General features: G+C 42.0%; 1 protein-coding gene across 2 annotated transcripts in view; it reads left to right on the top strand.

Annotated features, from left to right (window-relative positions):
• LOC131461034 (membrane-associated guanylate kinase, WW and PDZ domain-containing protein 3) overlaps window positions 1–27,242 on the top strand; it is a 126,371-nt gene that overhangs the window by 95,000 nt on the left and 4,129 nt on the right. For both annotated transcript variants that reach the window (XM_058632008.1, XM_058632009.1), the window contains exons 4-20: window positions 5,525–5,731; window positions 8,060–8,228; window positions 10,240–10,319; window positions 11,034–11,091; window positions 12,445–12,551; window positions 17,327–17,518; window positions 18,082–18,720; window positions 20,692–20,723; window positions 21,334–21,499; window positions 21,606–21,700; window positions 21,908–22,115; window positions 22,347–22,529; window positions 23,227–23,412; window positions 23,637–23,733; window positions 24,114–24,195; window positions 24,718–24,855; window positions 26,417–26,555. In XM_058632008.1, coding sequence (XP_058487991.1) covers window positions 5,525–5,731; window positions 8,060–8,228; window positions 10,240–10,319; window positions 11,034–11,091; window positions 12,445–12,551; window positions 17,327–17,518; window positions 18,082–18,720; window positions 20,692–20,723; window positions 21,334–21,499; window positions 21,606–21,700; window positions 21,908–22,115; window positions 22,347–22,529; window positions 23,227–23,412; window positions 23,637–23,733; window positions 24,114–24,195; window positions 24,718–24,855; window positions 26,417–26,555 — 2,778 coding nt within the window. The remainder of the gene's footprint in view (window positions 1–5,524; window positions 5,732–8,059; window positions 8,229–10,239; window positions 10,320–11,033; window positions 11,092–12,444; window positions 12,552–17,326; window positions 17,519–18,081; window positions 18,721–20,691; window positions 20,724–21,333; window positions 21,500–21,605; window positions 21,701–21,907; window positions 22,116–22,346; window positions 22,530–23,226; window positions 23,413–23,636; window positions 23,734–24,113; window positions 24,196–24,717; window positions 24,856–26,416; window positions 26,556–27,242) is intronic.

The raw sequence follows: 27,242 nt of genomic DNA, 5'->3' as shown, positions 1-27,242 counted from the left end.
CGCAGCATGACTTTGGTCATCACTGTGTTTTTCTGTGCTTGTGCATCCAGTTGCCCAGGGGAAAGACATTTACAGAGTGAGGGATGTTCAAGATTGCTGAATGGCAATCTATTTATTATTTATATACTTCCCTATACTACAGCGAAGCAGTTGCTCAGCATTCAGAAGTCTCGGAGAGTCAGTGTGACACATTTTCTCATATATTGTGCAATGATTATTCCAGTAATGGGCCAAACTTATTTTGTCTTTTTAAGCTCATTCGTTCCTGTTTTGCAAAACCGGGCTGATGTTAAATGGGAAGGATTTTTGTTCTTTTTCTCAATGTTTGAGGAGCAGGCTCTGGTTGTGTCAATGAACCCTCGCTGCACCAGTTTCATTCACCTGCATCTCACGCTTCCTGAAAGATGGAGAATTAAAAGATAAAGTCAAACCCTCATTCAGAGCGAAAGCGCCTTAAGGCTGAGAGCAGCTCCCTCTGGGTGTGCACAAGTGTGTCTCTGCATCTGTGTGTCTGTAGAAGTGCGTGTGTGCGCATTTAGTGGAGTGCGTGGTAGGTGTGATTGGCGCCTGTTGAGGAAGGTTTTTCTGATCCCTATGATAAGGTGCAAGTCCTCCAACCCTCGTTTTTCGATCATCGTAGCAGCAAAGACATTAGGCACCCCCTCCACACACAAATGCAAATATCTACACACGTGAGGATGAATCCTGTCTTTTCGTCGTATTAGGACAGATCATTTAAGAATGTGAGGATCAGGTTTAAAGTTCTGCCACAAGCTCCTCTTCATCAGAGTTGAGGTCAGGCGGGATTTGCACCTATATAGAGAGGTTCACTGTGCATAGAAAAGAGATAGAAGTGAGAAAGACCATATAACAGGGAGAAAGTGTTGATAAAGAAGCTCCTTAGCCCCCAGTGGAAATCTCCTTTCCAGTAGAAACAGGACTTGCCTTGGCTGCATGCAAGCTCCACAAAAGTTGGACTGTTTCATGGTACTGTCCTTGGGAGAGAACTGCGCTGCAGCTGCCCCCTCCTCTTCACTTCCTATCAAATCCAGGCAGCACAGGCGCTTTAGCGTGTGCTGATCTCTCAGCAGCGCTGCGAAACTCAAAAGAGGAGCCAGAGGTAATCGAATGGATGAATGGGATTAGCTCTGTTTAGTTGTGCTTCAAATGCAGCCTCCTATTTTCTTTGAAAAGAGGAAAATGAACAAGGTCAGGGGTCCTGTTGTGTAGGTCGCGTGATGTTGCGTTCCCCCTGAAGAACACATGAATTACCTTCCAGTTTATAAGTGCGCAGTAAGTGAGCTGTGCTCACGGTACTAAGCTAATGGGATTCTTAGCTAACCATAATGGTCTCACTAATAGTCCCAAATGACTTGCCTGAATGCTCATTATGTTAATGGTTCATGTGTAACAGTTTTTTTCTCGATTTAGAAATATTTAATAGGAGTCATTTAATCCATTGTACACAATTCCAACTAAAACACTCTCTTTGACTCTTTAATGAATTATCCTGACATTCGTGACCCTGTTAATCGCTCACATTCCCTCAAGAAATGCTGAAGACACAGCACGCGTGCATTCTGACTCAAATAAGACTGTTTCTGTGGGTCCTGGCTGCTCAGCGATTGGAAGTGTACATGCACACGCTGGCGGCTCCGTGTTGGTCTGAAGGGTCCGAGGTTGCCTGCCAAGCAGACACATCAGCCATCTGTGCCAGGCAGTGCTGAGAGCGGGTCTCTCTAGACTCAGTCTTTGAGCCTCCGAGGTTCAGGTTGGGTCACTCTCTCAGTGTAGCACAGAACAACTGGGCGAGAGCTGAACAGTCCAGCGTAGTGAAGCATAAGACCGGCGGGGCAGCTGCCAGAAGAATGAAACTCTGCACAGTGTGGGAATGCAGAATTCTGCTAAACTCAGGTCCACAGGGTTAGGGTTAGAGTCCACTCACATCGAGCATCTTTTGGGTGCACACATTTGTTATTTGTTATATGAAAAACAAATACTGATTTTCGTTTTTTACAGAATATACAAGTGAAATTTATATTCCAATTTCATTTTATTTTCTCTGGGACCTCTTCATAGCATCTTTTGGGTCCCTAGACCTGCTATTGATAACTACAGTAGTTTCTGTCCTTTCGGCCACTGGGTCACTTGGCTGCCCAGGAAGGTGCAAATCTTTGAGGCAAGAATTCTCCCTAAACCAGTTTGAGGAGTGCCTACATTCAAATGGCCACATCTTCTTTAAATATTGCCATGTGTTATACATTGTTGGAAAGCTTAGAAACCAGACTTTCAGAATCTGTAAATAACTCAAAATGCCCTTCAGGAGACGTGTTCCTGTTGTTTCTGTGGCTGGGCACAAATGACGGTGACACACTTCCATTGTATCTTTTGATACTGAAGCCAAGGAATCAGGTCAAACTGGCCTTTGTCCACTCTGAAATAAACCTTGTGCCTTTCACCATCCAGACAAAGCTCTTGAATATGTCAGTAAAATTCCCTGTATTTTGTGCAGCTTTAAAGGACAGGACGCCCCCTGACATGTTACGAGATTCAAGGGTCTGTAATTAGTTTATTATCGTATCTTATTTGTTGAAATTCCATTGATAGCAATCAATAAATACAGTGATCTGGAGAAAAGAATAGAAAAGCCAGTGTCATAATTTCATAACAAGCACGACATAAAATGATAATTTCATTCATATCACATGGAAGGATTCACTGACGGGTCCTTCTGTCACCAATTTCAGAGCCCAATAGCTGTCATCTGATGATGAATTAGCATCTGGGAGCAACCACCATATAGTTTGGGGCTTCTGTTTGAGACAGTGGACACGTCATCAGAGAAGAAGAAAATGCATTGATGGAATAATCTGGTCATTCATTATATTCAGGTAGTCAGCTGACCTCATTCTTTTGGCACATAATGTTGCTGAACCTAGACCTGACCAACTGCAGCAACCCCTTACCTATTTGCTTAGTTAAATCCAGGTGGCGACTTTTCTTTTGGCCAGGTATATATACATATATATATATAGATTGTGCAAACTAGATCAGATCAGATCACTTGTGGATAGCGTGAAATACAAGTAATCACACATGGCATTAACATGTGTCCCGGATTAGATTTGATTATTTTACTGATGTTGATTAGATCATTTTATTCATATACACACTTTAACGTCTGTCTGTCAGAACAAATAATGATTTTAGCCAGTCTGACTTTAAACATTTGTCTGATGTCAACTTATTTGGCCGAGAGAGCAAAAAAAGGGACCAGCAGTGACAGTGACTGAGTAGTGTCAAAATACAGTGACTTTACTGTAGTTCGTGAGAGGACATCGGCTAAGGAGGCAGTCTCTTATCCATCTCAAAGACAGATTGCATTCATGCGGCGCAGGAACATGGCTATATGCGTCCACAAACCGTCTCCAAATGTGGTTTCTTTGGTTGGATCTGAGGACATGGTCTGAACAGGTTTGGGATGGATGTTAACACTAGGTCTGAATGGGGCCAGTGATTCTAGCCAGCAGTTTATATTTTCATTGTTTAGGGGGCATATCATTGGCTGCCAGAAGGGTTGGGTGTCATTTTTGCTAACCCTAGCTTTTCTAAGCTTACAGACCATAGCTTTAAATTAGGTGTGTGTATATATATGTATATATATATATATATATATATATATATATATATATATATATATATATATATATATATATATATATACACAGTATGAATATGTATGTCATGTAGATGCTTTTGTGGTTGAGTGACTGCTCATGATCTTGGCAAGATGAGAGAGTGTCCATGACCTTCCGCTGTGTATGTGCAACGTCCTTGACCACAGGAGTCTTTTCATTACCCGTAGCTTATTTCACTGCCATGAAATTGCCTGCACGTACGCACTCTGGAAGAGTAGGCTCGCTCTTCCTGGCTCATCAACCCTATGACACGAGGATCAAAAGTAACGCAGAAGAAGCTCATCAGCTTATGAGGCGTCACTCCATTTATAACGAAAAATGGCGCCACAAATCTTCACTGAGGCCCCGGCTCCACACAGCGCCTCGATATTTGAGACACACATCTATTAGGGGCCAAGAGACATGTTTGTTAGTCACTAAACACAGAGTGTAGTGTCTGTGGCTGATGAATGTCAATGTGTGGCAGGAGACAGACGGAGAGCTTGCAGCAGACCCAATCTCTCTTTGACATCGTTGCGCCATGCCTGTTAATGAAGACGTCTCTGTCAAATGCGGATGAGTGTTTACTTAGTAAGTTATGTTTTCCCAGCCGACCTCCTCCATGCTGCTTTGAGGGAAGACGAGAAAAGCTGCATTAACCCAGTTAGCCATGTTTTGTAGCTGGCATGCCTGTGGGGATGAGGCTAGACTCGAGATGGGTTCAGTTTTCAAAAAAAAAGCTGTTGTGGTGTTGCTGTATTGTGTTGTTAAGATGCTGGGATGACTCTATTTCTATTGATCCTAGCATGCATGCTGCTGCAGCTTTTCCTCTTTGTACCATGCTAAAAAAAGATCTGATCTGTTAAAGGTTGGTCTTACAGCACAGCTTTCGTAATGGCTGCATTAAGGTTATTATTATTATTATTATTATTATTATTATTATTATTGTTATTAATATTAATAATAATAATACCATGGTCCCATAGACAGCTTGATCTAAATGAAAATAAGATTAACTTTGCGGAGGCTAATTCAATTGCTGAAAATCCACTTTTCCCACTGGCACATCTCTCTTTACTTTAATTAATGTAATTAGAAATCATGATTTAGCTGAGTAGGCTCAATTCAGTGAGTGCCTATTGTAAATGTTTGACCGTACAAATGGATTGCCAAATTACTAATATGCTCTCACAATAACATCTGACTAAAAAAAAGCATTTAGCAACCGTCTCGTCCTCAACCTCCTCCCCTCTTTCTGGGTTTACTGTTATCTAACAGAATAATTATAATTCTTAGCACAAGGTTTTTCTTCTTTAGGAGAGTGAAACAAGCTGAGTGAGAGATAATTGCTGTATTCAATGATCTGCGTAATTTGTTGCTGGCAAATTCTAAGCGAAGTGATTTTAATGTTACATGAGTAATGACAGGCCTGTGGGGCAGTTACCAACGGAAACAAAGACGAGGGTGAAGAGACATGAACGTAGTGCAAAGGGTTGCAGACTTTTAATCCTTATAAGTAGACAAGCATGAGTGCTGGTGAGTGACATTTGGGGATGTTTTTAACCAGATGAACTGCAGTGATATCAGACTTTTCTCCCCACAAAGCAAACATTGATCCATTTTTTTTTTTACATTTGCTTTTCTTTTAGGGATGTATCTGCTGTACATCAGTACTGAGTTTATCAGTAAATACGATCAAATGATCAACAGAAACGCAGGATGTCACAATTTATCAGTGCAGCATTGGTTTCTTTTTCCCATCCGAGTGTGGTTGCATTATTTATGTGTCTCACAATCTTTAAATCGCATCCTTTTCTCTCCATTCTGTCCATTGTTTACTCTCTAAGGAAACTACTATGGGACCCCGAAGCCTCCAGCGGAGCCCAACCTGGTGCAGCCTGACCTAGTGGATCAGGTGTTGTTCGATGAAGACTATGGTGGCGAGATTACCAGGAAGCGCACCACCTCAGTGAGTAAGATGGACAGGAAGGACAGTGTGGTCCCTGAGGAAGAAGACGATGATGACAGGCCACCGCTAGTCAATGGATTGCCTGGTGAGTAAATGTCATACCTCAGAACGCCATGTTAAATAACCCAGTTTCTCAGAGTCGTTATCAGTTCCTGTTGTGAGCCATGGAAACTCGGGCTTGTTGCAGATTCTGCACCATTTCCTGGGTGTATTTGAGGATACCACAGAAATCTTCCTCCATAACATAAAACAGCCCTGAAATATTATCGCCGTACATCCTCCTGTTCAGATCTTAAGCTCGTGTATGATCCACTTATCATTTATTTGTCAGTATAGGTTTTGCTGTTTTTCTAGACACAGATAAAATGGTGTTTTACTTTTTTTTTCCCTCTCGTTGTGATGCCAGATAAAAGAGTGTTCACACGTGAAGATTTCACTGTTGTTGTAAATGTTTAAAAGTCATATTAATATACCTTTATTACATTACACAGTGTGATTTCCCATGAATTTATATGTAAGAATTTGGGTAGTTCCAGTCTACCCAAAGTTAAAACCCTACCACATTTGAATGTGATGATCTGTAAATGTATTAGTTTTTCTCTTAGATTTCTGCCACCAGAGACAAACACACATTCACACCAACAGGGAATGTCCAATTAATCTAACCCCAATTTCTTTGGACTGTGGGAGAAATCCACAGAGAGAACCAACATTTTTCATTAATAATGAAAATAAATGTTAGTAATAGTTGTTTCTCAAAACCTGGGGGAATGAGAAAGAAACATTTTGTCGAACCAACTTGTGAAAGTAAAGTAAACTAAAAGATGTGTTCCTGGTCTCCTGTTGTCTCCAAGGTGACAGTTTTCACGCACATATTCAAATGTGATAGCGCCACTGTTAATAGATTTTCACTGTTGCCTTTTAACACACACATATCACCTTGAGAAAGTCTGATCCAGAGAGCAGGAGCCTATGAATGCGATCAATCAGGACAGCTCAGCTCTCTGAGGAGCAAGTCTGTCCTTAACATTCACATGAAGAGCAGCCGTGCAACAGAAATAGGTTTGACACTTTTCACCATATCTGGCTTTTTATTCTAAGTGAAGTCGGCTAAAATTTAGAGATTTCGAAAAAAAAAAATGTGTCCTTATAATGGAACATTGTTTTGACAGTCACGGCTCAAACACTGCTTACCCAGCTGTATAAAGGACTCCCGAAAATCCAAGGTCTGTTTACACAACTGCTCTCTCATATTGAAATCAAACACAAAATGATACCCTGACATCTATGAGCTCCTTTCATGGATGGGAAACCAGGTACAAACGACTACTCTGCTCCAGCCCACAGCTGAAGCACTGCAGTCTCACACCCACCATAGATGGACAGAGTTACGGTCGAATGAAAAAGGAGGTTAATTGAAAATGTGAGCTGTAAGTCTCTAAACTCCTGACTGCAGCTCCCCTCGTCTTTGCTCGGGCTGTCTTTATCACCCCCCCCTCTCTGTCTCCATCACCTAACAGTCCCTCTCTAACCAGTCCGTGTCTAACGTGGAGTGCGCCGTCATCCTGCTGTGAACCTTACCGAAGACCTCGTCTCTCCTCGAGGCTCTGCCCCCAGGCTGCGTGTCCCGGTGTTACCACGGTTACGGCACAGCATTCTCAAGTGCATTTCCTCTCTGTGTTTAATGTCTTTAAATATGAAGCAACATTTAAGATCAGAGGAAGAAGAAAAAAAGTGGAGAAAAAAAAAACCCATTAATGTTGCTACAGGGCTCTGTGTTTAATTCAATCAGTCTTAAAATGCAGGTGGAGTGATGTTTAGGAAACACATCCCCCATAAATGCCTTTTCTGTTGTGCATGACATCCCTTGGCATCATCCACTGTTGTGACGAGGTTAGCTTCACATGAAAAGAGAAGGATAATAGGCATTCGTGTTTTATCCCTTTATAAACATCTTCTGAGGGAAGGCATGAAGTGCTAAGTGAATTAAGAGGGTCTTTGTTGTGTGTTTCATGCTTGCTGTAGAGCGAGTTCTCATTAGAGGGGAGTGTCTACAGTCGCAGTAGGAAATATTGTATGTAAAAAGCAGCCGTACAATTGTATTACACAGAAGCTGCCTCAGCGTTCCGGTGGCTCTAACATGAATCCCTGCCTTTATATTCATATGCAGCCCACGGGAAACAAACACACATATGTAGGTCCAAGCATTAACACTGCAAATGCAAAGCAGCCCTTTGGCGGTGACACGCACATCATCACTCATATGCAAATCCGATGAGTGACATCAGCCCGACCTCCCGTCCCTGCAGCAGGCAGGAAAAGAGAGCAGCAGAGGTGTTCCTGCAGGCTCTCCTTTCCACCTGCCCTCCTCTGTCATTTCACTCTAAATCTATCCTTCCCTCCTTCTATCCAGAGCACAAAGAGAGGGCAGACTGGAGGAAAGCAGTGCCCAGCTACACTCAGTCCAGTAGCTCCATGGACTTCCGCACATGGAGCTCCCTTCCTCGTGATGACAGCCTGGAGCCGCTGCCCCTCAACTGGGAAATGGCTTACACTGAGACTGGCATGGTCTACTTCATAGAGTAAGTGCAACCCATGGGTCGTAGGTCATATCAGTTTGTACACATATTTATTCCATATGACTTTATCGAATAAAAATGCCATCGTTTCGCTATCTAAACATCTGTCTACTAAAATGAGAACAAACTGTTGATGTGTCACTATTCTCTAAATTCACAATTTGATTTGACGTCCAACGATTTACTGACCAAATAATTATTTAAAACATTTGTCAGTAAAGAAAAAAAGCTTGTTGTGACTTGCAGCACTGAATACAGTTAACATTGTAATACAAACATTTCACTAAATCTAAATTTATAAGACACATTTAGCTCTTGTCAGCCCCGCTATGTCAGAACATCTTACTGAGGAAGTTATAAATAATGTCCCAAGCTATGAGATTATTATGGCATTTCTGATGAGATTACACATCGCATTCATAGTGGAAACAACTATTTATTAGAGATGTGTAGAGATGCTTTTGTCTGAATTGTCAACAAAAGCATTAACATGGGCCTCATATGAGTATTAATCTGCGGCTTCTGTTTGAATAAAACCCTTGTAGGAAATGATTTCTTCATTATTGTATTTCTTGAACTGTATTTGTGAGCTGTCACCGCCGTCATTGTGACAAAACAGTTTGAAGTCATAGTTAAAAAACTCAAATGAAGAGGAAGCCACAGACAATACAACTTTAGCTTGATTACAGCAGGTGTAGCGCAGTGTTTTCTCTGGATACGTGATGAAATTCTGGGCAACTTGTGTTGCTCGTGTTAAGTGTGTCATCTTACAACTGCAGTGGGGGTACGCTGCTAGATGGGCTATCTGATGAAACGCGGCATTGTGTTTACCGCTATCTTTGTAATTTATAATGAAGCACAGATAAATGTTTCTCTCCGCATCAAATCAGTATCTAATCAGCCGAGAGATGGGGTTAGGTTAGATGCTGCCTATGTAATGATGGGTTTGTGATCTGCAAATCACTGAGGGTGGAAAAATAGCAGCTCAACTACAACACATTTGCATGCGAGGGAAAGAAAGAGGAGCCTGGGTGAAGTCTCATCCGCAGGAACCGTAAAAAGTTGCCTCATTTACATAAATAAATACATAAACAAATACAAGCGAACGTTTCGAATCAAAGTGATTGAACAGTATTTTTTTTTATATCTCTAAATGAGATTACATGAAGCCTGGTCAGCTGCGAGGATTATTTTTTTTTGTAAAAACATAAAAGACCAGAGTGAGTGATTGTAGTTATTCTTCAATATTAATGTGAGTGGCTGTATACAAGTGTATATGTATGTTTAACTGGGAGTAACACAGCATTATATTAACAGGTCCTGGTGGATCAGAATGATGGCAGATAACGGGTCAGATTCAGTACAGAGTACCAAGTATGAGTATGAATACAGTATAGTTACACATACTACAACAGACCTAGCTGACAAGAGTTTAGATATATATAAATATCTTTCATCATATAAAGGTTCAGGGGCATATACATTATTATATTTATAATTATATCTCTGAAATCTCAGGATTTCAGAAAAATAAAAACCTTATTAAAGGTAGAAAAACAATCAATAGTTTGCTTTTAGAAAAACCCAAGTAAACAAACCTCTCAAAGGCTGAGTGGAGTCCAGACGGACCTTGCTGAATGTGTGCGGGTGCACACAAGCCTGTGTGTGTTTTCTTCACATGTAGCGGTGGAACACTTGCCTCTGAAGATACCAGAAGATCATTGTGATTTTCCTCCAGATTACACACCCCAGTTGTTTAGCACATTTGAGAATAAACAAATGTGCTGTATTTCAAACTGTGTTTTTCCTCCCCTCTGAAAAGGCCAGCTAAGCATAAAAACGTGAATGTGACAGCTATAGAGTATATACCGATGGATCAGTTGGTTGTAACCCTTGTGCATGAGAGCATGTTACACTAGAGAGCGCGTTCTCTGGTTGGTTACTCGTGGCTCAGCGGCAGTTGGCAGTCGTCTCTATTGGTAATGCTTTCCTGGCTGCTCTTTATGTTCCGCAGTCACAACACCAAGACGACCACGTGGTTGGATCCTCGCTTGGCAAAGAAGGCGAAGCCCCCTGAGAAGTGTGAGGATGGAGGTAAGTAGACTGCACTCCTCAGCATAGTCATTCCATTAACTGCGGGGCATGTATATACACAAGGGCATTCCTCTATTACTCGATACATCACTTCACATAGTTTCACGCAGTTGATCAAATTAAGAGCATGGGTGAAAAAAAAAAAAATGACCATGTATCTTGTCTTCGGAGCGACATGTTACCTAATGTCACAGGCAAACGGCCTGGTTTTCCTAAAATCTAGCACATGGGTCTGCTTCCAGACATGCTTTTGTATCCCCAGGATGCTAATGTGAGCTTAAGTGCACGCAGAGACAGTGCGCGGCCACAGCTGAAAGAGTAGGACCCTTCCAGCCTGGTTTTAATGGATTTTTACAGGCGAACAGAAAGCCAGTTGGTGAGGTGCCTCTGAAAAGCAACTCTACAGCTCTTCTTTGCATGAGGAGCTCTTTTCTCTCTCACTCTGTCTCTCGTTCTCTCCCCCTCTCTCTCTCTCTCCTGCTGTATGATATGTTCATCAGGGCATGACATACATCAGGCAGCTTGTTGTGGAAATGTTCACAGAATCACCATGGCTACTTTCTTATACTAAATATCCCAGTCAGGGGGGGAAATGCCCTGGTAACTACTAAATATGGTTCTCACTCCTCCTCTTTGTGTCCATCTGTTATTTTCATCCGCTCTCTGTATTTGCATCGTCCCACAGTGTAACACAGTCTAACCCTTCTTTCGCAGAGTTGCCTTACGGCTGGGAGGAAATTGACGACCCGCAGTACGGCACATACTATGTGGAGTAAGTTGTTATTGATTTATAGATTTATGGAATATCCGAGCACTCCAGTCGCCATCACTGTGAACCCCGTTCCTCGTAGATGCACGTGTAGTACAGCACGCGGACACATTTGGCCAGAGGGACCACACCACAAGTGCATAATTCACCGCTCACTGTGCATTAGTAGTGCACTGGTGTAAATCAATGCTGTCTAAAAATAAACAAATGGATGAAGCATAATGCGTTACGTAACATCCAGAGAGGAAGAAATAACCTGGAAAAGAGTGAGCGACTGTGATCAGGAATGTTTACCAGTGGGTGGCCAAAGGAAACTCTGTCGGGTAATGCTGCAGTGACATGCAGATTGGTCTCTTGCTGTAAGTCTGCGTACATGTATCATGTATACATCTTTGCGTATTGTTTGTGTGCTCGCTGCCCCAGCAAACAAAAAACCCACAGCTATTGTAACAGCAGTAGGGAGAGGAGGAGAGATTTACCTAGAATGCATAGAGGGAGAAGAGAGGGGGAGGGAGAGAGTGGGGACTGGGGGGGGGGGGGGGGCAGAGGTAGCAGTCTGTTGAGATGAAAAGAAAATGGGGACACTCGCGTTGTTTTATGGCTCTGACTGCAGAAGTATACCTCCTCGGTAAATGTGATATGAGTGAGAAACTCAGTGGTGAAGAGATGGACCTTGTTGCTGCCAGTGTTTTAGTTTGAAATGTGCCCACTGTGAAGCGATGGCTGTGCTTCTGCTGCCGGGGACACAAGCTATTTACGTTGTGCAGGAATAGGATGTTGCTGGCAGTCAGGAGGGTGCATTTCCTACATTATTAAATTGTTTAAATCCACACCAATAGACGGCTATTAATGTATACACACTGAGTGTATGGATGTATTTATAGTGGCGCCACGAGAACGTTGCTCCGTAGAGAAGTTGCGCAGGTAATTAATTGTCAAAACATGGCCCTCAACAAATCAAAGGCGCATGTTGTGTATACAAGGCTTCAAAAAGGATTCAGACTTATTTCCCTTTTGCGGTTTCTTTGGTGGTGCAGTTAAAGTTGCTGTCAGTAATGTCTCCCTAAGTCACCTCAAAAATCTGGTTCAACAACCTCGGAACCTTACGAGCAACTAGGATCACCTGTTTGTGGAGCGCTGACTCCTGACTGGATAAAGAGGTGTGGGGCAATCCAAACGTTTCTCCAAGATTTACTGTCAGACTTCTGAGACTAAGGAGGACAGGCGCTTTTAATTTAAATGTATAAAAATGACTCGTCTAACCCACCACTCTACTGGGAAACATGACATTTTCATCTCTTGTGAAATCTCCTCCTCCTCCTCCTCTCTTCAATATGACACTGTTTTCCTTTGCAGCCACATCAACCAGAAAACCCAGTTTGAGAACCCCGTTCTGGAGGCAAAGAAGAAGCTGAGCCAGGAAACCGCCGCGATCCAACAAGCCACTGCAGCTCCTTCCCAAGGTAAGGACAGCAGAGCCTTTTTTAACTTCCTCTCCAGGATTAAAAAGAACTGCAGAGGCGTTGAATAAAGCACATGCAGATATTGCACGCTAACTTGTGGGTTTATCAGTGTCGTTTACTGAAATATACCTACTTATCTCTCTAAATTAAATCTCCTTTTAATGTGCTCTTATCAGCAGGACTAGGTAACATGTATATCGTGTTACTTATCAGTAATTCCTTTAAGTGAAAACTAGACTTCTTCACCTCCTCTAGACTCTGTGTCCAGCCATGGTAAAATCTTTTGAATCGTTTGAAGAGAGGACTCTTGTATTAGTTGTTCTACAGCTGCATGTATATGTACCTTCCCCATTCTGACATGAGCAACAACTGCAACACCGGGAAAAGAGTGTCATGGCGGAGAGCCACGATTTAAGACGTGGAGATGAGACTAATTAAACTGTTATTGTAGCGGTCCTGCCTACGACAGCTTTAATTGTTATTAAACCCCCGAAGTTCACTATGCTTACACTATTCCGGTATTCATTAAAAATCATTCCGGACGCAAGCAGCGGCTAAATGTCTAAACCTAATTGTAGTGTAATTACTCACTCACGCATTCGTCTTCTACCACTTTATCCTCCACATCCAACCAGCCAATTACTTTGGTTTATATTCTATAACGAGAACAACCATTTCACCTCCGTCGATGTGTTGTGATAAATATGTTTTCCGGTAATAGAAAGCAGAGGGAACATCATCCTTTCATGCACAGTCAGCAGAATGTGTCAAAATGTAATAGATGGTCAAACTGAATATTTTCCTCCCTGGTTCACACACTTGTTTGTCAGCTTACACATAATAGTCTGTACTGTAGGCTGACAAGCCATTTTTCTCCAGAAATAAACATTATACATTAAGCGTGTTTTCATTATTGTAGATGTATAATAGATTACAGTGATACAGCAGTGGACACAGACAAGCCAACACTGGCAGGGGTTCTGGGTGTGAGTGAGTGAGTGAGAGAGGGAGTGCAGGGGGAGGAGTGCGACTTTTACAGGTCTACAGCTGTTGGACCAGCATGTCAGAGGGGCCAAGCACACGCTCAGGTGTGCAGGGACTAACGAAACCACCATTTCACCCCTGATTGTGATTACGCAACCTAGTGAGCTGTCAGGGAGTTGCTATGATGCAATCAAAGCATCATCAGTTGGCAGTTACACCTCAGGCAACAATTCAGACTTTTGCCGTTTTCCAAGATACAAAGGAGATAAAGTTTTGGTGCTTGTCCTGACAAATCATAATCAAGGGAATCCGCGCTAAGCAGCGGCCAAATCCCCCCCCCCTGCAGTCCAGACACTACTGTCCGTCTTGCTGAAACTGATGTAGAGTGAAGGTGGAGGGCATTCATAACAGCTGCTATTACAAGGACAGCAGCAAGATGACGGGTTAATAGGCTGATGATGAGGTGCTGCTTTGCTGTCTGATAGATGACAACGGCAACAACACAACACGTATACACGACAACTATACATGTAGACACACATACCCCCATTATATAAATATACCTATATTCATATTAGGGATGGGACGATACCACTTGTTTGTGTCCAATACCGATATCACAAACTCGTGACACAGTTTGAAGCAGTCATTTTAGGCCAATTTACATTTGTGCTGAGTCATTTCAAAGACATTATTCTCCAACTGTGTAACAAATATTGTTCCACCAAAAAAGAAAAAAAGAAACAGCCCAAACATGACTCACCTTAAATGCTTTTGCTGATGTTTATTTATATATTTACAGTCTTTGCATAGAGAGTCATACGAATATATAGGATTTCTGGATATTATCTGTTCGATATCCGATCCAGTGATTTTGACCAGTATTGGACCGATACTGATTCCCATCCCTGATGTATACATATAATGTATGTGTGTGTGTTATATACAGTACATACACTCACTGGCCACTTTCAGTATTATGTGTGACTCAAAAGTGCCCATTGTGGTATTCTGCTGCTCTGGTCCATCTAGTTCATAGGTCAATGTGTGCGCTCAGAGATGGTTGTCTGCATTCCTTGGTTTTATCGACTGGTTATTTGAGTTACTCTTGCCTTTCTATCAGCTCAAACCAGTCTGGCCATTTTCCTTTCACCTCTGGCACCAACAAGGCATTGTCACCCAGAAAACTGGATATTTTCTCTTTTTCAGACCACTCTCTGTAACCCTTTGTGTGTGAAAATCTCAGTAATGTCTGTAATACTCAACCTGCCTGACACCAACAACCCTGCCACAGCCAAAGTGGCAGGGTTATATACAGTACACGTGTATGTGTTTGTAATTGTCCTTTTTCCAACTGAACGAACCTAAAGGTGCTGCTATTATGAGATATGCTGTATACTGTTTGTCACCTACCTAACATGCCAGTGTTCAATGCATCCTTTGTTCTTTGCCTTGCCTTGTCTGTCTTGAATATTTGGTGCTTTCCCCTGTGACTCAACTCTACCCTGACAATGCCGGTTGTTTTTCACCTCTGCCGGTCGAGGAGCATTCTTGGAAATTGGCTGTTGTTTCGTTGTTGCCGCACGATAGATGTCGTTTTCAATTATGCTGAATAATGTCACCGGAGAGTTACGATGCAACGAGTCACACATGAGAAATCAAAACCCATGGCTGTTTGATGCGGTGGATGTGATGGGTTTTGTCTGCCTCTGGCCTTCAAAGTCTGCCCACAAACATTGGCAAAGAGACCTTCCTAGGGCTCACCCACACACGTTCAGGCTCGCACACGCCACACTCACTTCCTGTCTCTTTCTCTATGCTTCACACACACACACACACACACACACACACACACAAAAAAACGTGCTGCAAAATAGCCATTTCAGTACTCGTTGAATTTATTAAGCAGTTTGAATGTGGTTACGTAAATGAGCTTTTCTTGATCCGTGCAACAGTGTGGACATCTGGAGTCTACTCTTGCTGTGATGTTACATTCATTTACAGCCGTTTACTCTGCAGTAAAGGATGTTTATGACCATTTGAAAGCATGACTCCATTAAAATTCTGCACACACACACACACTCACACACCTCCAAAAGTTGCAGTTCTTACAAAACTGGAAGAAACAAGAGGGCAACTGGGCAGTAGGTAGTTTCCCCACCAACCTGCAGCTGTTGTGCTCGTAAAAACTCAATATGGAAATGGGCTCACTGTGACTGGATGTCGCCATGTACACCTGAGATTAAGAGGGAAAAACTGGGAGCGGTTATGCAGCTTTAACGTTACATATTATGCAAGGCGAGGGATGTTCTGCTGCGGCTGTATAAATATCCACTTCACATCGCAATAATCACATCAAAGTGTATATTTTGGAGAGTAATTTCATTTCAATTCACTCAGTCAGTACAATGTGTTACATAAATATATGCATTCCCCACAGATTGCATAGGAATGAATGGATAGCTAATGTGACCTATTGAGTTCAAGTGCGGGTGTCGCCACTTTTGCATTCTTCGATGAAAGTTAATGTAAAATAGTTTGTGTTTTTTTGTTCTTTGTTTAGGTTTCTGCCCAGAGACGTTAGAGGCACCTTACAATGATCTTAATATAAGGAAAGACAGTGCCTTTCATGTGTAAAGAGGTTTACTTCACAGCCACGATCACTTGATATACTGATAAAAATCAGATTATTAAGCATATCAGATTGATTTGGAATCACTCCTATCCAGTTCACAGTGCAGTCTGTATTAGGTAATTACACCAGGATTCATATCAGGAGTGCGCACTACAATATAAAGGCCTAGAAGCAAATACTTGAAATTGGTTATAGATGAGCTTGAAGTTAATTAATAGGCATTAGCCAAATTGTCAAACGCCTGCAGTTTCACCTTTTCAATGAGTCTTGACATGAATAGGGAGGAATTGATTTATTTAGACCAACATATTCATCAGACAAAAGGCTAAATAAATCTATGTGATAATCGGATGTTATCAAGTAGGGTCATTTTGTTCCCGTTCACTAAAAATGACAGAGCACTTCTACAAGCACACAGGATTTTTCTGGCATCTAGGAACCTGAGAGTCACAACATATTCTCCCAAACCGTGTAAAGGCGCACCATTTGTCATTGGCTGTCTTCAGCTTTATCATTTATGAGTTAAAGGGACCGCCGGGCAGCGAACAAAAAAGTGATGTGTCCTTCTTCTAAATGCTGATACCACAGAAATGCCAGATAGGGAATCTGCTCAGCGTAATGCAGTGTGACCCTGAATCTTGCTTATCTAGTGGACTGCAACTCCAACAGTCAGCCTGCTGGTCCACATTGATGCTGCCACTGACCTTTAGGTGTCCCTTACTTTAAGTTTCACAAGTCTAACAAACACTGAATAAAAGGACATCTTGCTAAATTGAATACCGTCAGGCGTGACATGTCACTGTTCTGCCGCATTAGTATATAAAACTAACATTTTATATAACCTTTTCTGTCTCTTCCTGCTCTGCTCTCTGTATGCTTGTGGAAAGATGTCTCAGTTGAAGGGTTTATCTAGTTTAGGTTTGTACATGCCTGTGAATTACAAATGACTAATTACTCTGTTGATCCCCATCACATAATGCATACAATTAACTTCAAATGCAGACATGGGTGGATTTCATTGCCTTTCAAGAGAGCTATGAATTGATTAATCAGTGTCGCTGCATCTGATGATTTCAAAGATGTTGTAGGTGCTGTCTTTTATCAGTGTACCTTCCTCTGAAGCCACTTTTAAGCTGACATATAGACTTATGCACAGGTAAGGGGGGAGCTTTTGGTTTCACCGCTGACCCCAACCAGCTGAAGGGAGAGCTGTACCACACAGCGCTGAAGAAGAGCTCCCAGGGATTTGGCTTCACCATCATTGGAGGTGACCGCACAGATGAGTTTCTGCAGGTGAAAAATGTGCTCAGCGATGGCCCGGCTGCCCTCGACAACAAGATGGCATCTGGTGAGCAATACTTCAGCAGATGAAACTTCCCCATGGGAAGTGTTTTCCAAATAATAATTGTTCAAATCTTATTTAAGCTGGTAGTGCATAACTGCTGTTTTCGGCAAGATTGCAAAAAAAAAGCTGAACCCGGTGCTGTGCCTTGGGTTCAACAAGAATTAAAACTCTCAATGTTTCAGATAGTTTATTTTCTGATGTCTCCATTGTCTCATGGCTGTCTACACAAACCTACATCAGTGTGTGTGGTGGTTACAATGGAACAATGTGACAGAAATCTACACTCGCAGTCGTGGTTGTGACAGAGAGAGCTGCTGAGGTCTGTTCAACAAAGGAGCAAGTGAAGGCGGGACAGGAATGAATTAGGAACGAATGATAGATTGAGGCAAATTGGAAGAGCTGCCAAAATTAAAATATGAGAGCGCAGTGAAGAGCAAAAAGAAATGTTCGAGATACTATTCATCTGACAAGAGAAGGAGTAAGAACTCATCTAGGAAATGTAGAGGATTGATGTCTTGATTAAATATCTGAAGTAAAACTCTCTTTCTTTTATCCCTCTCTCACAGGTGATGTGATTGTCGAGATTAACGGCATGTGTGTTCTGGGGAAGACTCATCCAGAGGTGGTGCAGATGTTCCAGTCCATTCCAGTCAACCAGTATGTGGACATGGTTCTTTGCCGCGGCTACCCGCTTCCCCCCGATGTGGATCTGGACAGCGACGACCCTCTCCCTCCTCCTCCTCTTCCATCGACTGTCCAGCCCCAGCAGGCCCTGCATGGTGGAGAGGTGGTGACAGCTGTGCCCCTCATCAATGGACAGCCACTGCTGGTTAAAGGTGATGTCCTCCATGGCTCCTCTCAGGAGCTCCACTATGTCACTACAGATGCCAGTGGCCGGCCTGTCGTGGCGGCTTTGCCCAATGGGAGGCAGGGGGAGCGAGGAGAAGGGATGTTACAACCTGAGCTGGTGAGTGTGCCGCTGGTGAAGGGGCCAGGAGGATTTGGGTTTGCCATTGCTGACTGCCCGTTGGGCCAGAAGGTGAAGATGATACTTGATGCCCAATGGTGCCGTGGCCTGCAGAAAGGAGACATTATCAAGGAGATCAACAGGCAAAATGTGCAAACACTGAGCCACGCACAGGTGGTGGACATCCTGAAAGACTTACCAGTGGGCAGCGAGGTCAATGTGCTCGTGCTGCGTGGAGGTGAGAAAGTGGAACAACAGTACATGTCTGTCATTTGTCTGCCTGTCATTTTTATGCTCATCTGCCTCACTTTCAGTCTGTCTTTGTACCTAGCTATTTAACCTGTCAGACTGGAGAACTTGCTGTATCCATGTTGTTGTTTTTCTCCGTGTCCTCCTCCTGTCACTGCAGCCGTCCATTTATTACCATGCTTTTATGCACTCTAACATGTGTGAGACGTAATTTGCTGTTGCCGTCAGTATAACTTCAACAGTGACCGTTGGAGGTGAGATCAGAGTGTTGATGCTGACAATAGGTGAGAGGATGTAGCAGCTGATGTATATGGTCACCATATTAGAGATCGCTGCCTGTTTTTTAGCTGAATACATTAAGCTATACACTTTGCTTTATTATTCCACACATGTGACCCTACTCAGCTCACTCACTCACTGTTTATGAATACATTTGCATAACCAGGCTGAAGTCACTCATATTCGAGTGTTTTTGTTACTGAGATCTGAAAGCTAATCGTCATTGCTGATTGTTAAATCAGACTTGCGTCACTTTAGTATGTGGTCCTTATGTGGGGATTTATATCTGATACATGGCCATGCGATAGAGTCAAAACCGCAATATGGCAATTCATGCAGCTTTTCGTTGACATGCAATCCAAAGTTCTTTACAGAAAACAGTAAAACTGTTTCAAAACAGTGCGGAGATAGCACATCAGGTAGATGTAAAAAAGAAAAATGAATTAAAAATTGTTTAATTTGGAATTAAACCAGTTTCAATTGTTGAAACATGAAATCTGGCCTGTATTGAAACAGTAATGAACAATGTCGCTGCTAATGTGAATGTAGCATAATGACTCCCACTGAGGCGTAATGCAGTTCCGTTACAAGTCTTGAGAGTGGGAATTACATAAGTGTTGGGATGTGCTTGATTCTGTGGGAGGAGGTAGGCATCCTTCAAATGTCTCCTACATCCATCTCCAGCTGCCCTGGGGATTGAACGCATGAGTCAATGAGCTCTGGATTGGCTTTGATCATCAACAGAGCACAGGGAATTTCTGCATGCCTCTATATCCATGGCCCCTTTAACATCCATGCCTAAATGGCTATAGAGGGAAGATCCTCAGGGGCCTCCTCCCCACAGTGGTGCCTCAACCCTCCTCTCTCTTCCCTACTCACTGCTGTGCCACCATCACCATGTCCTTGGCTTTTAAAGAGGATGAATGGTGGGCATCAGTGAACAGAAGAATAACAGACCTTAGATGGAAGGATTGACAGGATGGAGGGTCGTGGGGGGGGGGTTGTGTTTTACACATGTGCAACTTGTTTTCTCATCTGATCTCATGCCTTTGATAGTTCTAATGCCAGATTGGGAATTTTTGCAGTGAAGTGGAAAAATGCTGTTACATCTCCTCCTTTTTACATCAGGCTCCATTAACCCCTCATCAGGCCAAGTGTTGGTGTGGCTCCACAGGGCTGCCAGCTCCAGAGTGTTTGTTAATCCAGTTAATGTGGGGAGTGGATGGGAGGGGAAGGGAGGGGAGAGAAGGGGGGGGGGGGGGGGGGGGGGGGTTGCAAGAGATGATCCGCAGGGAATGATCTGAGTGCCTGAGAAGGAACATGTGGGTGTAGTGTACAGAAAAGGAGAAGGAAATGATTTGGTCATTGAACAATATGCATGAATGTTTGATGGTCTCATCCACTTCCTCAGCCCTGCATAGGCATTCACCATGCTGTCAGCTTATGTGCTACCTTTGTATGCTCTATGTATCTTTAGTCGCATATGGATGTATATTCCCCAATGGAGAATTCAGGAGTGAGCACAGCTCCTGAGTTTAAAGCAGCTCCCTGGTTTACTTTCATGCTGGCTTCTCAATCAGAGACACAGTGCCATCTGGTGGCTAGTGGTACGCTGCTGGTTTTTTCCTTTTTCATCTGCATTCTCACCATATTTCTGGTGTCTATCTGTGTCTCTCCATAGGTCAAACATCCCCTGTGAAGAGTCTAAAGCCTGTGAGTAAAAAAAAAAACACACATCCTTCCCTCTTCTCTCATCATTGTTCCCTTTGGAGGCTCATCCTTCAATATAATTTCAAAGCTTTATGTCCTTCAGCTTAACTACTAAGCCTTGGTTGCATCAAATTAAATGATAGCGATAAATTTGAATATTGATTAGGTTTTGGGGTGCCTCCTTTTGTTTTCTCTGAAAAACAGTCTAAATGACTTCCTTTCAGTATTTGTATTCCTTGAGCTATTGTCAGGGGATTGCAATGGTAATGAAGCATGAATAAGCCTCTTTATATATGGGGGCATTATTAATATAACAGTTTTAGATAAAGAAGTTGCCCTTTATGCCTGAATTGGCCTGTCTTGGAGGAAGTCTTCAGTGTTTCCTGTAGATTATATATTACATTTCAATCCAATTGCTTCGCACTGAAACAATAGGAGAAATGAAGAGTGAGAGCTGTCCCAGTAGCTTGACCTTCCCCGCTTTTGGAAGTCTGTCACTATTAGATACTCGGCCCTTTTGTCTGGGATAATGAGCTGTAGAGACTGTCAATAAATGTGTGATGAAATGTATTGATGCCACTTATGTATATATGACACGTGTCTTTATTTTCAGCGGCTGGAAAAGACGGCCAGTACTGAAACTTTGGATGGCATCGCTGACTCAGTCCCCCAGGCTTTGCCTTACCACTCCAACACAAGCACCCTGCGCTTGATCGACTCCCCGAAACGAGACGCCACAGAGATGTACTTGAAGTCCAAAGCCCTGCTGGAGAGCAGACGTAAGTGTGGACAAACACCACTTCACACTGTGCTGTTGTCTTTTGACTTTATGTGTCTGTTCCACTTGAAACTGTGATCTCTCACGCAATATTTTTTCATCCGCAGAGCCTCACACCAAAGACATTGACATTTTTCTAAAGAGAGACATTGAAACCGGTTTTGGCTTCCGTGTGCTCGGAGGAGAAGGTCCACAGCAACCAGTATGTATATATGAGATGTTTGCTTGCTTATTTTTGGAGATTTTAATATCTTAATATTTGAAATAAGAGCCTGCCTGTAGAAATTTGGAGTAATTCAATACAATTGTTGAAGTAGTTATACTCGTATTAGTTCAGTATTATATTATTTTCATTTGTCATTTTTATTTTGTTAATGGCCAGTTCCCCATGATACTAACCCTCTATTAGAATGTCTTTCCCCAGGTTTATATCGGGGCCATTGTGCCCAACGGTGCAGCAGAAAAAGATGGCCGCCTCAGAGCGGGAGACGAGCTCATTGGTATCGACGGTGTGATGGTGAAAGGTCGTTCTCATAAGCAGGTGTTGGATCTAATGACCAATGCTGCCCGCAACGGTCAAGTGATGTTGACTGTACGGAGAAAGGTCATCTACAGAGGTGAGTGACAAGCAGAGCTTCCTCTGTAGGTAACATGTGATTGTTCCAGTTCACACTGTGTCCAGAGTCTTTACCAGAACATTACTGAAAAAAGACAAATTATGTTTGACAACAGGAACGACAGCAGTTTTATTGTTAACAACAAAGTGGTTGGTTTCAAAAAAGGGAATCAGTGGAAAAACAAGAGCAAGTGTCTGAAATGCATTTGAATCTTTATCATTTTCACATTAGATGCCACAGATGAAGACGTGCTGGAAATGGCTCCAGTTCTGGTGAACGGTTCACCAAAGCTACCTCACCTACCGATGCCCAGCGCTCTTGACCACGAGTCTTTTGACATCACGCTTCACCGCAAGGAGACTGAGGGCTTTGGCTTTGTGATCCTCACATCCAAGAGCAAACCCCCGCTTGGAGGTGAGAGTTGAGCTTTTACATTGTGCATCACAGTTAATCAGCTTTTTGTTTTTTTCAAGCTTTTATGACCAACAACAACCAGGTGTTCTTGGACTTCCTCCAGTGTCTGTCTTTGAGCTCTCCCCATTCTTTATAACAGCTTTAATAAGCCATAGTTTGAGTATCCAGTTTATTTGATGATTTCCCTTTGAGAGTGACTTTACTGATGATGAAATGATTATTTTTGTGTATTATATTGCAATCTTTGGCATTTTGAATCGAATGATGAGCCTAAAAGTTTATCTTATGTATTATGAGGCTTTCAATGCAGCATGTACAATTAGGTAATGTTTATGTCTTGAATAATCCTGGCATTAATAGACCTTTTTAACAGCAGCTGTTTTCAACTTGGAATAGTAGGAATAAACAGATGTTACCAAGGATATTGGTAACATTGTTCAAGTGTAAGGGGAAGTCATGCTGTTTTTTTTTTTTATAATGAATAAAAAAAATTCTGTATCTCCTGGATTCTGATAAAAAAATATTCAGTAATAATTTCTTTTGAAAAACCATTTCAAAACTATAATAACCAGAGGGGTGAAGACTCCAGGAAGGTTTCAACAAGACAAACCCGGGAACAGATAATATTGTAGATTACGTTGGATTGATGAATATATGTCACATAACATCTTTCAATCCCCGATATCTGCCTTTTCAGTTATTCCACACAAAATTGGCCGGATCATTGAAGGCAGTCCCACTGACCGCTGTGGCCTGCTGCACGTTGGAGATCGTATCTCAGCAGTCAATGGGCGCTCCATCATCGAGCTCTCTCACAGTGATATTGTTCAGCTTATCAAGGAAGCTGGGAATATTGTCACTCTCACTGTGGTGCCTGAGGACGGTGAGTAGCTCTGACTGCCCACATACTGTACTGTGTTTGCATTAGCTGTGTCTCTCAGGATCCAATCCTTCAAGTAAGAAATGATTTCACTGCCAGGTAATCAAGGTAAAAAATCTGAAAATATATTAATGAAATAAGTGACGTTGAGAAGTGGGATCCATGCTTCACTGATTTGTATCCATATTATTGAGTTTTAAATCAGAATGTTTTTTTGTTTTTTTCAGAATACAAGGGCCCTCCATCTGGAGCAAGTTCAGCGAAACAGAGTCCAGCTCTTCAGCACAGAGCCATAGGTCAAAGATCAGCACTTGCGGATGAAAGGTAAGAAAAAAAAAAAAATCACTTGCACACAAAATAAAAGCATAAAGGAAAAGATTAAGCTGTCAGTGAGAAGAAAAGAGGCCTTTGAAGCTCTTCAGAACATTAACTTCCTGTGCAGTAGCTCAGTTCTCCATAGAAGTTCCACCTTTTGTACCTTACTAGTACAAAATGTACCCCTTCCAAAGTAGACACGTCGTAGTAATAATAATAATGTGTATAGAACATGTACAGAATAAAATCAAATGTCCTTATTTTTATATTCAGCATTGACTTTTTATTTTATGTCCTGCATAACGCGTTTCCAATTTTTCCAAGGCCTTGCAGCAAGTTGTTTACTTCATGTTCTTCTGCCACACAAACACATGTTGTCTTTGGTTTAGTTATAGCCTCGACCTGGAGGATAAAAGGGATGGAGTCAGCCTGTCTGAGCTGGGAACACTGTGTGTGACAGGACCCAACCAGGTAAGAATAATCATCTTATCCTCTTCACGATATGTTGTCTTAGTGATTATCTGAAGGTTCTAGCTGCTTGAGGCAAAGGTTTATACACTATATAACGTACTGTAATTGATAAACATACAAATGCAAATGTGTTTGTATGTATATCATTCAGTTCCTGTCACATACAAAGATCTTTTTTTATCCCATAACGTACACGGATTGCATGCATAGTGCATTCATTATAGGTGTGAATATTAGAACTGCACAACCAGTATTGATGAGGAATAAAACGTCTCTATCTTTGATCATATAAATCTCCAACCAAGCAATTGGTTTACAAACAGAAAGGTGTCTCCAGAATAAAGTAATAGAAATAGAGACTAAATGAGGTTATTGTTTATGTCATATTGATATTCACTAATCCCTGTGGACAGTATGTATTTGTTTAGCTTTGTGTTTGTGCAGCGATGTTGCTGCACATCTGTGTGAGTGTGTGTATGAGTGATCTGAGTGTTTTCTGTTCTTTGCGCCCGTTCTGTGCAGGGTTGTCTGACAGTGGAGTTGGAGAGAAGTCCCCGGGGCTTTGGCTTCAGTCTGCGAGGAGGAACCGAGTACAACATGGGCCTGTACATCCTGAGACTTGCAGAGGATGGACCTGCTCAACTGGATGGAAGAATCCATGTGAGTGTGTCTTTGTTCATATGTTCTCGGTGTTTGATGGCACTTGGCATTACTGTCTTCTTCTTCTTCTTCTCCCTTTCCTTTCCTTTCCTTTCCTTTCCTTCCTTTCTCTAGTGCAGAACGTCTGTCAGCCCCCTGATTAAGGCCAAAATCATGATTTGTGCAGCCTTACTGAATGTCCAGTTTACTTTTAGCGTTTGAATCCGTCTCTCATCCATTTTCAGCCACATTTCAACTGCATGCTATGCTTCTGCCTCATCGGTTGTGAAAAAAAAAAAGCGTCACTCCCGATGTGCAGTGCAGCAATGTCCAAACACTTATTGTGAGAGACGCAGAGACAGACTCATGTGGAGCTGATAGGCTTAACTGGCATTGTGTGAACTCATTTGACAATCATTTGAATGTTGCAGTGAATGTGTTTATATTTAAAACTCACGCAATGTGCAGGTTTCAGAAGTTTTCCATTCCACATATGACAAACGCAGCAGGAGATTGTCTGGGTCAGACACGTTCACCTGAACGTGGAGTTCTCCCCGCGTGTGCATGGGTTTTCTCCAGGTTCTCTGGTTTTCCTCCTACAGTCCAAAAACATGCAGATTTAGGGAATAGGCAAATTGGACACTCTATATTGACCTTAGTTGTGAAAGTGGATAATAGTTTGTCTCTATGTGGCCCTGTGGCGGACTGCTTCTTTTTATTTTGTACAATACAGCACAGTGTTACACAAATCCACAATTACTTTTCATGCTTGGAAAGGAGCAGTGAGAAGAATATAATTCTTATTTATGTCTGCCCCTAACTTAAACTCAAAGATGGTCTGTCACTTACAGTTAGCTACACCCTTGATTACATCAACAACGACAAAAAAACAACCTATAAGTGTTCATTTTCAATACCAAAACAACTCAAAGTTTCAAAAATTAAACATCCAGTCAAATTTCCAATGCATATTTTATCATTTGTTTCTCTTTATGCATTACTTAAAATGAAATATTTGTACAACCCTTCAAATCATAAAATTAAATCTCCTCCCATGATTTTCGTCTTCTGACATCTTTTGAATGCTCTCAGGCAATACTTTGTTTTTAGGTTTAAACATAATTAGCAGTGCCTGCAATTCTATTATCTCTTTAGTCTTCAGTGTATGTCTGAAAGCAAATGTGTTTTTCCATCCAAAGCTTAAGCCGCTCATGTTAGTAAGCTTCCCTCTCTCTACGAAGCACCCTTGAGTAAGACGGTGACCATTCCCAGCACGATCACAGTACTTACTGACCCCTGCACTCTCTCTCTCTCTGTGTGGAGGAGGCTCAGCAGAATTAGAATTTCCCCACAGAGATAAAACTATTATTGTTGTTATTAGGATGAGAGAGGAAACGCGATTGATGCTCTTGGCAGGAATCGTTCTGAAGCGTGACAGGGTGGTGCTTACAGTTGCGTTTTCCTGTTATCTCAAATAATTATGGTTCTTCTCCTATAGGAATTACAAGTGCAAGAGTGTGTACATAAGCGCACGGCTCCTTCACTTATTGTCCAGTAACTGTATTTTCTGTGTTATGAACAGGTCGGAGATGAGATAGTGGAGATAAATGGCGAGCCGGCACGCGGCATTTCACATACACGTGCTATTGAATTGATCCAGGCCGGAGGAAATAAAGTGGCTCTGCTGCTGCGACCTGGGGCAGGCCTGGCTCAAGACAGCAGTAAGTGCTCTATTCAAAGTGTTTTTTTTTCACTCTGAGATTTATTGTGCAATACAGAGGCCTTTATTTATTTTATATTGACTTTCTTTGAGCCACAAACGAATTAATACTAATGTTAAGTTTTCCCTACACTGTGTGGTAAAGAAGGCAACTTTAATAATTCATTAGATAACGCACATTTATGATGGAAATAATCTGAAATGTGATCAGTATTCATTATAAACTCTCTGTTTTCTTAATTCATGTTTGACTGCATATTTGCAGCTTGTTTGTTGTGTTTATGTGTTTGTTTTGACTTGCGCAAATAAACTACAGCTTTTTTGGGGCTAGTGGGCTGATCTTTACGCACTTGTTGACAGCGCTTGTCGTTTCCCACTTAATGCCTCATGATAAGCTCAGATATCCAGTGTTTTTGTTTTTGTTAAGTAGAGATATGAGAGGGGCACACTCTTCCCATCATCATGTATTTTACAAAGTTTAAAGTTCATAATCCAACTTAAGAAAGTTGTCTGGTTAACACACAAGGAATGTTAGAAGGAGTAAGAGAAATACTGAATCCTATAAATAAGCCAAAAGTGCAGCTAATAGTAATAATTGTAATCATTTCTTAATGAATGGAGGCTCTTTGTAGTTTGCCACCCTCATCATTTCATTGTAGTTTCTTTGCTAAGTTGTTTTTTATGTATT

The sequence above is a fragment of the Solea solea genome, chromosome 6 (genome assembly GCF_958295425.1).
Source record: "Solea solea chromosome 6, fSolSol10.1, whole genome shotgun sequence".
Taxonomy (NCBI): Eukaryota; Metazoa; Chordata; class Actinopteri; order Pleuronectiformes; family Soleidae; genus Solea; species Solea solea.
The sequence above is the reverse complement of the archived record's forward strand: the minus strand, read 5'-3'. Positions and strand labels throughout refer to the sequence as shown.